This window comes from Myotis myotis, unplaced genomic scaffold, assembly GCF_014108235.1.
Source record: "Myotis myotis isolate mMyoMyo1 unplaced genomic scaffold, mMyoMyo1.p scaffold_m19_p_14, whole genome shotgun sequence".
NCBI lineage: Eukaryota > Metazoa > Chordata > Mammalia > Chiroptera > Vespertilionidae > Myotis > Myotis myotis.
The window spans coordinates 1761520-1777184 of NW_023416318.1; the positions used below are offsets into that span (position 1 = coordinate 1761520).

The 15665-nt window shown below is 43.1% G+C and overlaps 1 protein-coding gene across 1 annotated transcript in view; it reads right to left on the reverse strand.

The window, feature by feature from the left end:
- The window catches only part of KCMF1 (potassium channel modulatory factor 1), a 73475-nt gene extending 58107 nt beyond the window's left edge, over window positions 1-15368 (reverse strand). The window contains exon 1 of the mRNA XM_036333982.1: window positions 15205-15368. Coding sequence (XP_036189875.1) covers window positions 15205-15220 — 16 coding nt within the window. The 5' untranslated portion in view covers window positions 15221-15368. The remainder of the gene's footprint in view (window positions 1-15204) is intronic.
- Window positions 15369-15665: the final 297 nt, after the last annotated feature.

Here is a 15665-nt window from a genome sequence, read left to right on the forward strand (position 1 = left end):
ATGAAATAAAAACTAAACAGTTGTAAAAAAAAGAAAAAAAAGCCTTCATCTAAAGGAGTAAGCCAATATCTGCATGATAAGTGCTGTTAGTGTCTTTGTGGCTTCCAAGTCACTTCACAATCATGTTCTTCCCTTAGCAATCTGATGATCCTCCCTTCTCCAGACACTTTCTTCCTTAGAAATCTAGCCAATCCCAGAATTCAATGTAGGGACTATAAAATTCTTAACTCTAGCTAAGATCTCTCTCCCTTGAGTGGCACTACAGCATTTTGTAACTCTTGATTTCTACCTAATGGCCTACCCTCACTTTAAATTCAAAATGTTAAAAGCTGAAAATTGCTTTACCCCATCTCTCCTCTGGGTAGTTTGTCCTGAAATTATACTTTAGTCCTTGCTCTCTCACATGGAGACCTTATTTCAAGTCATTTTTTTTTGTTTTGTTACCACTGCCATGGACTAATTCAGGCCCTTTTAACTTCAAGTTTATTTCACCAAAAAACCTCTAACTGGACTCCCTGCCATAGGCAATAATCTCTTCTGAACACTCTAATCTTCCTAAAACATACCATTTTTCATCATGACCTTTCTTTGCTTAAAACTTGAGATGCACTGCCCTCTCTTTTCTATCCTATAATCGGAATGGAAAAAGGAAAAGATTCACTTTCGTGTGGCAACCAAAATCCTTTCCTATCTATCTGGCTCCAATCCTCCTTTCTAATCTGATCTCCCACGTTAAACATGCCATCACTTTGCCCTGGCTGGTGTGGCTCATTTGGTTGAGCATTGTCCCATACACCAAAATGTTGCCAGTTTGATTCCAGGTCAGAGCACATGCTGGGTTGTGAGTTCGGCCCCAGGTTGGGGTGAGTATGAGAGGCAACCTATCAATGTTTCTTTCTCTCTCTAAAAAATCAATAGAAAGAGATTTTAAAAAAAAATACCATCACCTTACATTTATGCAGTGCTTTCTTTAACTTAGAAAACATTTTTACAAGTGCTGGCACTTCATCACCACACACCTTTAGAGTGAGGCAAAACAAGCATTAGTATCCTTCCTTTACAGAAGAAAAAACAGACTTCTAGCACTGAACTAAAGTCAAAACAAAGGGTCCCTGTTCCACTTTCCCCTCGGAATTGTACACAATCAATCAATCTTTCTAATACCTCACTCCTACCACTAATATATAGGAGTCTTCTGTTCCAGAAACTCTGGTCTCCTTGTCCCATCCACGTATCTCCAACCCACCTCATGTTTTCTTAGCTCTGCAGTTTATCTCCCACTATTCTCCCACTTGGTAGACACCTCTGTCCCCAACTCTTGTTATAAAAACAGAAAACGTCTTCAAGTCCTGAGTTTAAATGCCCACTTTTTGGGAATGACTTCTCTGACACCCAAAAAGCATTCTATTCCACTTGCCAACACTATGGAACGTGTAACTGATTTGACACTTATTGCCCCAGTCATACTACAGCTAGTTTATTTTATATGCTTGACCTACCATATCTACTCCAGGAGGAAAACGTATTAGAGTTTTCTATTTTCCTCACAGTACCTATGACAATACCTTGTCCATAAGGACTCAAAGTTCTGGATTAGACAGCCTAGGCCAGTGTCTTCAAATAGCCAGGCACAATTCATGAATAGAATGAGAAATCAATTCAGAAGGTCACAACTAGTATTTTTGTTTTTAATAAAACAGAACAGGAAATGGAATGCATCTCTCCTAATAAAGATGAGTACTGTTTTGTGAAACTTATTTCATTACATATGTATATAACTACTGACATAATATCAAATAGTTTTTGTTAAAATATATTTTTCATTTTTTGTTAGAATATTTTTTCATAGTGAAGATGAGTATTGTTTTGTAAAACTCTTATTTCATTACATATGTATGTAACTACTGACTCATATATTTTTTTTAAGTTTGAAAGCTGCTAATGTAGATGACCCAATTTCTAGGCTCCAGGATTTTACATTCAAACCAGGGAGATATTTTTTCTCAACCAAACTGTATACCCTCCAAGAAAATTCAGTGAAATAGAATACATAGATAGTACATAGGGGCTGAGGGAGACAAAGCTTAAGAGTGATGAGTGTAGGGGAAAGTCTGTAAAAAATGTTTCTTAGAGCTGGGCCAGTGTGGTTGAGTGTCGACCTATGAACCAGGAGGTCACAGTTCAATTCTGGTCAGGGCATACACCCGGGATTGCAGGCTCGATCCCCAGTAGGGAGCATGCAGGAGGCAGCCAGATTCTCTCTCCTTATTGATGTTTCTATCTCTCTCTCCCTCTCCCTTCCTCTCTGAAATCAACAAAAATATTTTTTTTTAAAAAATGTTTCTTAGAGATGTTGAAATATGCTACAAGGTATTTAGTTTCCAGACTCTGCCATTTATTTAGCCAAAAAGACCACTATATAGAAGGGTTTCCAAAATTTTCTCAAAGCACTGACACTTAAGCCTAGTGCTCACCGCTGCCTACAATATAAGAGGATGCAGGATCTGGCCCCCACTATCCCAGCCTCAGTTCCTACCTCCTTTCCCCCTCAATCACTTTCCTCCTTGGCCTCATTGCTATTTCCAGACATTCCAAGTTTCAGGGCCTCTGCACTTGCTGTACATTCAGACATATCCTACCTTCCTCCTTTAAATATCCTTCTCTGTTAATGTCCCATCTTCAGAAAGGCCCTCCATGACCACCATATATAAAGTAGGCCCCCCTTCCCTAGTCCCTGAACCTGCTGTATGGTTTTTCATAACACTTGCCACCTCTTAACACTCTACTGCATATTTATTCCTCCACTAGAGGCCCATTGCACAAAATTTGTGCGTGGGGGGGGGGGGGGGTTAGGGGGTGTTCCCTCAGCCCAGCCTGTACCCACTCCAATCGGGACCCCTCTCACAATCTGAAATCGCTGGCTCCTAACCACTCTCACCTGCCTGCCTGCCTGATTGCCCCTAACCCTTCTGCCTGCCTGCCTGGTAGCCCCTAACCTCTCTGCCTGCCTGCCTGCCAGCCTGGTTGCCCCCGACTGCCCTCCCCTGCCGGCCTGATCTCTCACCCCTAACTGCTCTCCCCTGCCGGCCTGATCGCCCCTAACTGCCCTCCCTTGCTGGCCTGATCTCACTCCCAACTGCCCTCCTCTGCCGGCCAATTTGGTTCCGACTGGTCAATTTCTATGCCAGTCAGTGTCAAAAGCTCCACCTCCTAGGCAGCCATTGGCTCCTCACAGTTGACCCAGATTTGGTTCTGATTGGTCAGTTTCTATGCCAGTCAGCGTCTCTGGGCCTATCAATGGGGCCTGACCAGAAAGGTGAGGCTGATCAGCAGCCCCCAGGAGGCCTGGAGAGAAATGGAGGCGCGGCTGTTGGCCAGGCTGGGAGAGAAAGAGAGGCTAGTTCTGATCAACGGCTGCCACAGAGGCTACGGATCAGACCCTGCCTCTCTCTCTGGGCCTGATCCGCAGCACCCTAGGCCAGCGGTTCTCAACCTGTGGGTCGCGACCCCTTTGGCAGTCGAACAACCCCTTCACAGGGGTCGCCTAAGACCATCCTGCTTATCAGATATTCACATTACGATTCATAACAGTAGCAACATTACAGTTATGAAGTAGCAACGAAAATAATTTTATGGCTGGGTCACAACATGAGGAACTGTATTTAAAGGGCCAGAAGGTTGAGAACCACTGCCCTAGGCAGTCAATGCTGGGTCTGGTCGAGCCTTCGGTTGTAACGAACCCCTGGCTCTTTATTATATAGATGGACTATCCCCAGGATCCACAAACTTTTTCTGTAAAGAGCCAGATAATACGTATTTTCAGCTTTCTCTGTCACAGTTACTCAACTCTGCCACTCTAGTGCAAAACCAGCTTTGACAATATGTAAATGAGCAGATGTGGCTGTGCTCCAATAAAACTTTATTTACAAAAACAGGTAGCCCTGGCCAGGTGTCTCAGTTGGTTGGAGTCATTCAGTACACCAAAAGGTTGTGGGGTCCAGTTCCTAGTCAGGGTGCATACAGGAGGCAACCGATCAATGTTTCTCTATCACATCAACGTTTCTCACTCTCCTTTCCTCTCTAAAATCAATAAAAAAACACACAAACATATCCTTGGGTAAGCATTAAAACAAACTAAAAAACAACAAAACAGGTAGCCAGCTGGATTTGGCTACACTCCTTCTAATAAAAAGTGACTGTCACAAGGACAAGGATCTTCTCTGGCCCCAAGTACACTTTTGATAAATGTCTGTTGAGTAAATAGATAGCACTAGTCTGGAGTCCGCAGTTACAATCTTCTTCTACCTCCAAATAACATGCTGTTCAAGAAGAATGAGGACAAGGTCAGCAGCTTCATTTCCATTTAGTAGTAGCACATCATGAAAGATGGTTGTACACTCAGTGTGCTCGTCAACAGCAGTGACCGTCTCACACACAAATGCCTTTGGTCACAACTGGGACCTGAGAACATGTTAAAACAGACTGCTGGGCTTCACTCACAGAAGTGCCAATTCAGTATGTTTAGGGTACTGTCCAAGAATCCATCTTTCCAACAAGTGCCCAGATGATGCTGATACTGCTGGTCCTGAGTCACACTTTGAGAACCATCGGATGAGAGTACCTAAATACTAGAGTACTAACATTTTCATACTGTTTTTTTTGTTGTTGGTTACAAATCCCTTTATTTTCATATGACTTACATGTAAATCTTTTTAATTGATATAAATGCTCTTCAATCTGAACAGCCTACAAAGTGATCAGAACTTATATACATTTATAGATGTCTATAAAGTGGGATTCTATTGTAATGGTAACTAAAGTAGGTTAAAAAATAATTTTAAGGTGAAAAAGTAAGGGAAAATCTAGGTTCCTAGAAGAGAAATTTAAGAAGCAGAAATCCAGAATGTTAATGAATAGACCAGTAAGGATATGGCAATAGTGCATCAAAATGTACATACAGCCTTGCTGGTTTGGCTCGGTGGACAGAGTGTCGGCCTGTGGACTGAAGGGTCCGGGTTTGATTCCGGTCAAGGGCATATGCCCAGGTTGTGGGTTTAATCCCCAGTAGGGGACATGCAGGAGGCAGTCGATCAATGATTCTCTTTCATCATTGATGTTTCTATCTCTCTCTGACCTCTCCCTTCCTCTCTGAAATCAATTAAAAAAATGTATATTTTAAAAAAATGTACATACAGCCTGGCCAGCGTGGCTCAGTGGTTGAGCACCAACCTATGACCCAGGAGGTCACAGTTTAATTCCCAGTCAGGGTACATGTCCAGATTGCGAGCTCGATCCCCAGTGTGGGGCGTGCAGGAGGCAGCTGATCAATGATTATCTCTCATCATTGATGTTTCTGTCTCTCTCCCTTCCTGTCTGAAGTCAATAAAGATTTATTTTTTAAATGTACCTACAGAAAATACACCATATAATCAACCATGAATTAGCAGATTCCCAATGCACAAGTCTAAAGACGATTTTCAGCTAAGATCAAATATTTTTGGTGAGAGATTAAATAAAGATGATGTGGTACATATATACAATAGAATATTACTTGGCCATAAAAATGGTATCTTATAATTTGCAACAACATGGATGGACCTAGAGGGTATTATGCTAAGTGAATAAATCAGACAGAGAAAGACCAATAATATATGGTTTCACTTCATATATGTGAAATGTAATAAACAAATAAGCCGAACAGAAACCGACTCACAGATATAGAGAACAAACTGATGGTTGCCGGAGTGGAGGGGGATTATTGAGGGGCTGGGTGAAAAAAGTGAAGGGATTAAGAAGTACAAATTGGCAGTTACAAAAGTCATGGGGATGTTAAGTATAGCACAGGGAATATAGTATATAATATTTTAGTAACATGGTACCACATGGGTACTAGACTTATCCCAGGGATCATTTTGTAAGTTATATATATGGCTAACCACTATGCTGTACAACTAAAACTGATATAATATTGAATGTCAACTGTAATTGAAAAAGAAAAGTATTTTGGTAAAAGTTTAGCATCTCAATTAAACTGTGCTAAGCGTAAAATATGCATCAACTTTGTAAAGAAAAGACTGTAAAAATATCTCATTAACAAAGTTTATGTTGATTACACATGAAAATGTTATTTTGGATATATTGGGCTAAAGTATTAAATTATTAAAATTAATTGTACCTTCTCAGTTGTTACTGTGGCTACTAGAGGGTTAAAATTACATGTGACTTGCACCAGATTTCCATTGGAAGGTGACATAGTGTACCCCAATTCTGCAAATAGCTTTGCTATCTCCTCCCCCTTTGGGTGATTTCTATAAAGCTTGTAGAAAATGTTATGGAGCAATGAATGAACATGAAGATATGAGCATGTCTAACATGGACTGAAGATCTTTGACCTTGGCCTAATGTAGGAACACCACAGGTCAAGTGCTCATCCATTGTCACTTGATGTTCTAATCACCATACTAGTATTTCCTAGGGAAGATTAGTCCTCCCCCACTACCCATCATTCTGTATATCCATGTCAATAGCTATACAAACATACTGCAGTTTACATTCATTTCGAATTGCAACTGAATGTACCAGAATCACTAGTAGTGTTCATAAAGCTGAACATAACATCTCTGACTATAAAAACTACCTGGTTCCCAGCACCCTACCACCCCCAGCGCCCAGCATGTTATTTCCTTCTTACTGAAAGAGACACATCTGTAACAATTCCTGTAATCCCTCCGTTTTACTAGTACTTCAATGCCCTTAACTCTGACTTTAGAAAGCTTTGCACTGGCTTGTACTTCTACAGCCACAGAGGAAGGCCCCCAAAGGAGGACACTGACACGGGTTAAAAAAGAATAGCAGAATTAGAGTCTAGTTACCCAAGCTGCTAAATAACCACTGCAAAAAACTACACTGAAGAGAAAAATTAAACATTTCATCCCGAGTTCTCTTCTCTCCAAGTATAAAAAAGATACAAACCTATAAGGAATAATCTATTTGAACATATTTTTAACATATGCAGACAGATGTGTTTTGAGACTTCCATAGTCTAAGGGCAATACTGTTATGGAGAGAAATGTACTGCTGGGTGGAATTAGAAATAACTGTTAAATAAAAATAAGCTTTAAAAAAAAGGAGGGGGTTGCAAATAATGCCAAAAGATTAAAATACTTATATGATTCCCCTGGCCGGTTTGGCTCAGTGGACAGAGCATTGGCCTGCGGACTGAAGGGTCCCAGGTTCGATTCCAGTCAAAGGCATGTACCTTGGTTGCGGGCACATCCCCAGTAGGAGATGTGCAGGAGGCAGCTGATCGATGTTTCTAACTAACTCTGTATCTCTCTCCTTTCCTCTCTGTAAGAAATCAGTAATAAAAATATATATGTGTGTGTGTGTGTGTGTGTGTGTGTGTGTATGTGTGTGTGTGTATAACTTATATGATTTAGTTACCTTGTCACAAAATATAAACTTTAAGGACTAATTCCAGCACACTGGAAAAGACCACAGCCCATACAACAGGAAAGCATGTAAATCCCAAACATGTGTTTCAAACCACTGAATGTTATCATCCTGCACAGGGTCAACAACTTGTGGCCAGCTCTGGAGATGACTCTGAGTGCTACTCAAGTAGGTAGTCCATAAATATTCACTGGATGAATGACCGAATGAACCAGAAAACTCAGGCACATGGTACAATTACTATGCAGAACCCACAGCCAGTTTATCTGAAACCAGAGCCAGGAGTAGCTAGAACAAAACATACCCTGAGTCTAGTCCCTGGCCATTCCCCACGAGCCAGCTCTCAAGTTATTTTTGCTCTATGTAGTTTATTCATCTCATCTTACTTTTATTGTAAGGCTTCTTTCCCACAATATCCCTTCCTTTTAACCAGCTTCCCCAGATAAAAACAGAGGAGAGTATTTTCCAGTCTCATCATTTTTTAGACAAGTATTACCATCTCTAGCAATCACCCACAAATGTGCAGTGGACCTCCCAAAGGTCAGACACCATGCTAAGAGGTAAGGTACAAAGGTAAGTAACACTATACCTACCCCTCAGGTAGCCTGTGGGGAGGCAGACAGACAAGTAAACAATGCTAGTTGTAAAAAAAAAAAAAAAAAATGCCTGGAGAATAAGGCAGGAGTGCCACTGGATGGACCCTTAACTTTGCTAGTTGGGAGGGGAGGGTGATAGACTTAGAGGAACAATTAAAAAAGAAATCAAAACTAAAAAATAAATTATCATCGAAATGCCTGACTGTTGTGATAGTCAAAGCATCAGTTAGCACTCTAAAGTGACTCTTCTAATGAAAATCCTCTTATTCTGGAAAGAGTTGAAGTTCCTGACACTGGCACTGAGTACTACCAAGAGAGGAAAAGCCCCTACACAATTCAGCAGAAGATAATGCAAACCAAATCAGTCATATCAAGAGCCTTTACCCACTCCTTGTCGTCCCTCCTGGCTGAAGGTGACTAGACTGACCCACTCTTGTGAGTGTTGGTTTTTCTAGCAGCAGTGCTGGATTTGCAGGATCCATCCATTCGTTCTCCCTGACACCCCTGTGGCCACTGGCCCCACTGCTGGACTGCTGGTTGGAACTGTGGTCATGGAAGAGATAAACTGATGGACCCACACTCTGCTTTGTTACTATTCAAAAAGACAACTAAAAACATGATTCACAAACACCATGGGAACGCATGAGAGAGGTAGAAGGGATGGCACCATGGAAATTGCCTCACAAGGCAATTCATCTTTTCCTAGTTTCACAGGACACTGAGTTTTCATCTCCTGGTACCAACACTCAGGACGTTTCATGAGGCACGACTTGGTTTGTTTCTGACTGTGGCTACAGATTATTTCCAAGCTTCATGTCCACCTTGCCTTTCCTCTACCATCACCCTCCAGGCCTCTTGTCGTTTACCACCCCAAGAACACCCTCTTTTCTTCACCACTTCCTTCCTTACCATAGAATCAAGGTAATAATATGTTCCCTTAGGAAACTGTCTGCCTTATCCCTTTATCTTTCACATGAATCAGGACATGGCTTATTTTAAAAATTAAAGTATTTATACAGATCAGAGCATATTTTTTTAAATGCTCTGATCTGTATAATTAGGGGGCTCTTGGCTTAATTTTAATGAATAACTTCAGTGAGTGAAAAAAATATATTATTTTAAGGAAATGAAAAACATCATGGCTCCTGGCACAACACTGAAATTAATCTTTTATAAATAAATATTTTAATTATGAACAGCACTCTAGTTTTAACTTTTATGAATATGAATTGTAGGAAATGTTTCCTTTTGAGTCTATATTTATGCCAAAAGCAGTATTTATAATGTAATTAAAAAACACTATTTCTAGAATAATCCAACGATGCCTTAACTTTCACTAAAAACAACTTTTGGAACCTCCATTTAAAAAACGCAAACAGCCCCGGCTGGATGGCGTAATTGGTTGGAGCGTAGTCCGGTACACCAAAAAGGTTGCTGGTTCGATCCCAGGTCAAGGCAAGTATGGGAGACAACGGATTAACGTTTTTCTCTCTCATCCCTCTTCCTCTCTCCCTAAAATTAAAAAAACAAAAACAAAAAAATGCCACATATCCTTAGGTGAGGATTAAAAACAAAACCCACCAAACTTCAGCAAATGTATATAGATGCTATAGAGCTGATGACTCATAAATGCATGGATTCTTTTTAAAACACTGCAAGGCTAATATGAAGGAACTTGTTTGGTCATTTCGTATCAGAAGTTTCCTAAGTTTCTACTGTGAAAAAATATTGACTCTTTAAACAAGTTTGCTGTTAATACAGCTTAAGATTCTAAAACTAAAAGGAATTTCTTCCAAATTAAATCTCCAATTTAAAGGAGAATAAAGTTATATTTTATTGCAATAAAACACAAATGTCAATACAGGAAAAATGGGCTTCAAAATCTACTTTATATGAAATCATGAATCAAAACTCCAAAAATTAAAATATTTACATTATTCTCTTTCTTTTATTGAAAGTCAAGATAAATATAATTCATGATGTATTGAAATTGAAAAAGTATAAGAATGTCATAATCCTTTACAGATCACAGTTAAAGTAAAATAAACTGACTGACATGATAAAGATCTTTTCACTGGGAGTTAATTTTACTTTGCTACAGGAAGGCAAAAGTCACCACATTAAAATCACATGTTAATTACCAATCTTGTCTTTGTAATCCCCAAATTCTGAAAACAAAATTATTGCAATTCACTCTGGAATTGTTTATATATGTGTTTTTAGTGTCAGACAATTTTTAGGAAAGAGAAAATCTGAATCTACTAACAGAAGCATGGTACAATTTAAAAAAAAATGGTACAACTTTCAGAAATTAGACTAATGGCCTGCCCACTCTTATACTTTACATTTAAAAAATAAACAGTATTACAAATGCTTCTGAGAATAACAAAACAATATGATCACCTGTCCATTTATCCACTATCATTTTTACATATGGAAATCTTCAAAGCTAGGGAAAGCATAAATCAAGTAAAGACAAGGACTGTATTTGAAATATCAATTTTATCCAAATCCAAGAGTAATCCACAAAAAGTTAAGAAAGCACTCAAGAAAAAAAACATTAGCCCTGGCCAATGTGGCCCAGTTAGTTGAGCATCGTCCTATGCACCACAAGTTGGCAAGTTCAATTCCTGGTTAGGGCATGGAAAGGAGGCAGGCAATCAATGTTTCTCTCTCCCACTTTCCCTTCCTCTCTTTCTCTCTCAAATCATAAAAACATTTTTTAAAAGAAAAAGTGTTAGAAATTACAATAGATTGCCTCTGAAATTGAACAAAATTATGAAGAAAAACGGTAATTATTGTCATCAACTTGTCCTTTTCTTATGGCATGTCTCACACTGTGCTACAGTTAAGGTAAGGAGCTGTGTCTCATTTATCCTCACATTCCTTGGTATCTAGCAAAGTGCCTAATACATAGTAGCAACTGAAAAAAGGTTGAATGACTTAAGACAATAAGTGTATTCCTAACTCTGGGTAATCAATTAGGTTCCAATTCATGCAAGTTCATAACTTCATTTTAGCTAATAAGTACTTAGATGTGTTGTACGTGGAGAAATATTAAATGATACTCTTACAAATAAAATAGAAAATAATTGTTTTCACCAGGTGTAACATGGTATTTGTATAGTGAACATTAAGTAATTGGGCACTTATTTTGTAAAATGTTAACAACATTAAAAAATGAATTAAAACAGACCTTGGGCTTCTAGTTTGGGTTAGTCATAATGGGCAAGCAGGGGACAATGTAGAATCCTGCCACCCCCATTCAGGTTCTGGAAAGGTGAGGAGTCTGTTTCCACACCTGGGAACCATTACTTCTATCCCAATCTGCATAGTGCCGCTGGAAACTGAGGTACAGAACGGGTTTGGCCCATAGATGCAGTCCCCATTATCCCAAAGGAAATGATGGAATACAAAATTCCATTTCCATAAACTCTTTAAAGCTTTACTGTAGTCTAGAGCAAAAGAAGGCAAATTATAGCCCTGGGCCAAACTGGGCCAAATTCAGCCACCTTCTATGTTTGTAAGGTCTACAAGCCAAGAATGGTTTTTACATTTTTAAATGGTAAACCTAAGAGTCTTATTTCATGACACATGAAAATTATATGAAATTCAAATGTCAGTCTATAAATAAAAGTTTTAATTAGGACATGGTCGTGCTCATTCATTTACATGTTGTCTATAGCTGCATTAACACTACAATGGCAGAGCTGACCTCATGGCTTACCAAACTACAATATTTACTACCTGCCCCTTTTCAGAAGACGTATGCTGACCCCTGAGCTAACGGCTAACGCATTCTATGCTCCTGGCTGCTTCTCCTTTCTCAGAGGTAGTCAGTTCACTGCTTCACAAGGTGGAGAGTCTAAGCTTGATAGATGTTCATCTTGGAGCTGTGTTGTCCAAAGTTACATCTTACATATAGATACTATATTAATGCAACTCATTAAGGTGGACACAAAGACAAAGTAACAAATTACATGCATACAGAAGGTACTGAAAAGGAAACACAATGCAAGTACATTACGGCAGCACAGTTCAGATCTTTCAGACTACTACTACGTCCAGTTCTGGGATACACTAGTGAAAGGAAACAAGAACTACAGAGAATCTGAAGGTGGACAGATGAATACCACTAAAATGCTAAAAGAAATGGGATTTGCCCGGCTGGCGTGGCTCAGTGGTTGAGCTTCAATCTATGAACCAGGAGGTCACGGTTTGATTCCCCGTCAGGGCACATGCCTGGGCTGCAGTTGCAGGCTCGATCCCAGTGTGGGACTTGCGGGAAACAGCTGATCAATAATTCTCTATCATCACTGATGTTTCTATCTCTCTCTCCCTCTTCTTTCCTCTCTGAAATTAGTAAAAATATATTTAAAAGAAATGGGATTAGTAGGTCCAAAGAGAAAGGTAAAAAAAGCTAGAATAGTAAGGTGTCAAACTGTATTCATTGTTAGGTTAAATTCCTAATGATGAAAGTAATGGCAACCTAAACTAATATTCCACAAAACATCTAAATGAATTAAATGTGATTCTTCATCAGACTGTCATTCCTGCCTTAGCCCCTTAAACATAAACTAGACCAGTGATGGCGAACCTGTGACATGCGTGTCAGAGGTGACACGCGAACTCATTTTTTTGGTTGATTTTTCTTTGTTAAGTGGCATTTAAATATATAAAATAAATATCAAAAACATAAGTCTTTGTTTTACTATGGTTGCAAATATCAAAAAATTTCTATACGTGACACGGCACCAGAGTTAAGTTAGGGTTTTTCAAAATGCTGACACGCGGAGCTCAAAAGGTTCGCCATCACTGAACTAGACCCTTAAAAGATAATAACTTGTTAAATATTGTACTACAGTCTTCAACTGATGTATAAGAATGTTCCTTTTTCAGAAATATCTGGTGTTATGTAAGTTACCAGAAAAGGTGTGCTATTAATGTCCTAAGGTTCAGTAATATTCAACAACTAAAAAGTATTCTAAGTTTCAAAGCCACAGGCTTTTCCATAGGGCCAAGTAGGGGAAGATGGGCTTAGATTACAGATTTGTTACACTCAGGAATACTGGCACTGTGGGATTTTAATTACTCTAAAACAGAGATTTTTAACCTTTTTCAACTCATGGCACACACAAACTAATTACTAAAATTTTGGGGAACACTAAAAAATATTTTTGCCACTCTGACGACCGAAAAAATAAGGGTATAATTTTTGATTCATTCACACCAGACAGCTACTGTTGTGCTGGGTACGGTCAGTTTTGTATTTGACAATCTAAGGGAAAAGAGACCAGTGCCCCCTGACTAGTCAGATATCGCATGTTTCAAACATTCTTGCAGCACACCGGTTGAAAATCAGTGCTCTAAAAGATTACTGTGGATAAAGGAATCCTCCCAGGATGCTACTCAGTTTGAAGGGCTGTCTGGAACTACCTGCGTGTCCTCCTGAAGCGAGGAGAAGGTCGCAACCTCCAGTTCTCCCACTGCTTTGATACCATAATGTTAACTCTCCCAGTTCTTAAGAGTAAGAGGGGCCTGGAGCTATTGCTCAAAGTACTTTCGTCTTGAAGGTGGTCAACGTACACACAAGTAGAGTCTAATGTAAGCTTTAATATCCCCAATTAAAATCTGATTAGAACTTTAATTACAATTTCCTGTAAGTTACAGACAAGGGCATCCATTTCCAATAAGCGGGGGGAGGGGGGGGGGAATCAGGTATTGTTCCAAAGTATTTCTATGAGGCTAAGTGCATTATTATTTCAAAATGTCCACGGCTGTACACAGTAAGTGAAAAATAAGTGCATTATATTTCCAATTCACCTTGGACATTCAAAAATACAGAATCCTTGAACACAAAGTATTCTTCGAGTCAATCTCAACATTGCAATTAGTAATGCAATTTCTGCTCTCAATATCATTTTCATCAGTTGAGTTTTTTCAACCTCAAAATTCTAAGGCCTGTATTTCCCCTACGAATACCCTTCCAACGGGTGTGAAGCGCACACTGACCCGACTCTCTAAACTTTCTCGGCTCCCACCTCCATCACCTGCCTGCACAGGGTTTAAAACTCAGGAGGACCCTGGACTTTCCAGCCACTTCTACAATGTTGCATTAGCCTGACCAGGACCGAGTATCCGCCAAGCCTCTCAATACTTTTTATTTCAAGACCTGTGGCAGGGAAACAAAGAGAACGCGACCCCCTCCCCCTTTGCTAAACCATATGGCAGTAAACTGAAGTTAACTTATTATTTTTTTTTTACCAGCACAACGCCTATCCATGTGCCCTGGGCATGTTGCTCTTTGTGCCCTGGGCCTGGGCGAAAGCCGTCGACTTATTTACAACTGCGCCCGGATCCTGTTTTTAAGTCTCAAAACCAAGCCCCCAATGCCCCCCGGCCAGGAAGCGCCCGCACCGGGTCATTTACCAAAACCCGGCTCCGGGGGGTGGTGCACGCCGGGCGCGGGCCCGGCCGCGGGAGCCGGTCCGTCGGACCTGGTGACGGGGCAGGGAGTTTGCTCGCCGCGGCCGGGCCGGGCCAGACCCGCCCGGGGAACTGGGTTACCCGAGCTCCGGGCCGCGCCGAGGCCTAGCCGCGAGGCGGGCGGCGGGGCTCCCCGTCCCCGGCCGCGGCTTCTTCCCGCCGCCCCGCGGCCTCCCGCAGGCAGGGCCCTCCGCCGTCGTCTCCCGGCGACCGGACGCGCCCGCCGATCCCGGGCCGGCTCCTCCGTCTCCCGCCTCCGCCGGTGGCCTGCTCGGCGGCCGCGCCGGGCCCTTCCGGGGTGGCGGGCGCACTAGGCCGCGGCGGGGCCCACGGCTCCGGGATCGGCCGGGCGGCCCGCGGCGTCCGGTATCCGTCCCCGGGGCCAGGCCCCCGCCGGTAACGGGCCCCGCCGCCTCCCCTCCCCCTCCCCATGACAGTGCAAAGCCTCCGCCGGCCCGCCGCCCCGCCTCCGGCCCCGGGCCCAGCTCGGGGCCGGGCCGCGGCGGCCACCGCGGCGGCGCCGGGCTCTCCGCCGGCCTCGCTCGCTCCCGGGCCCGGCGTTTCGGGGCCGGTTCGGCCCGGCCGACGTCCCCGCCGCCTCCGGCCGCCCCCCGCGGCGCGCGGCCCGGGAGGGTAGGCCGAGGCCCGGCGGGGGAGGGGGGGCGCTCACCTTCATGTCGGGACATCCTAGTTGAGACGGCGGCGGCGCGGCCTCCGGGCTCCGGCTGCAGTGTCCCCCGCGGGGTCCCGGTGCCCGCGCCGGCGGCCGACTCCCACTCGTCTCCCGGGCTCGGCCGCGGGGGCGGGGTGGGCAGGAGCGCTCCGGCGGCGGCGGCGGGGAGGCGGCGCGGGGCGGGAACGGGGCCGGGCCTGGCCGGGGCTGCGCTCCAGGAGGCGGGTCCGACGCCGCGACTCCCCCGGCGCCCGCCGTGACTCGGTCACTCTCGGGCCGCCGGCTCCCGGCTGCGGCGCCGCGCTCCTGAAATCCCGCTCCTCCCCTTCCCCGGCCCGCCCCCCGCCCTCTCCCCGCTCCCGGCCGCCGCCTCCGCCTCCTCTTCCTCCTCCTCCGCCTCCTTCCGCCGCCCGCACGGCGGCCCCGCCTCTCGCTGCCCGCGCGGGGCCCAGCCACCC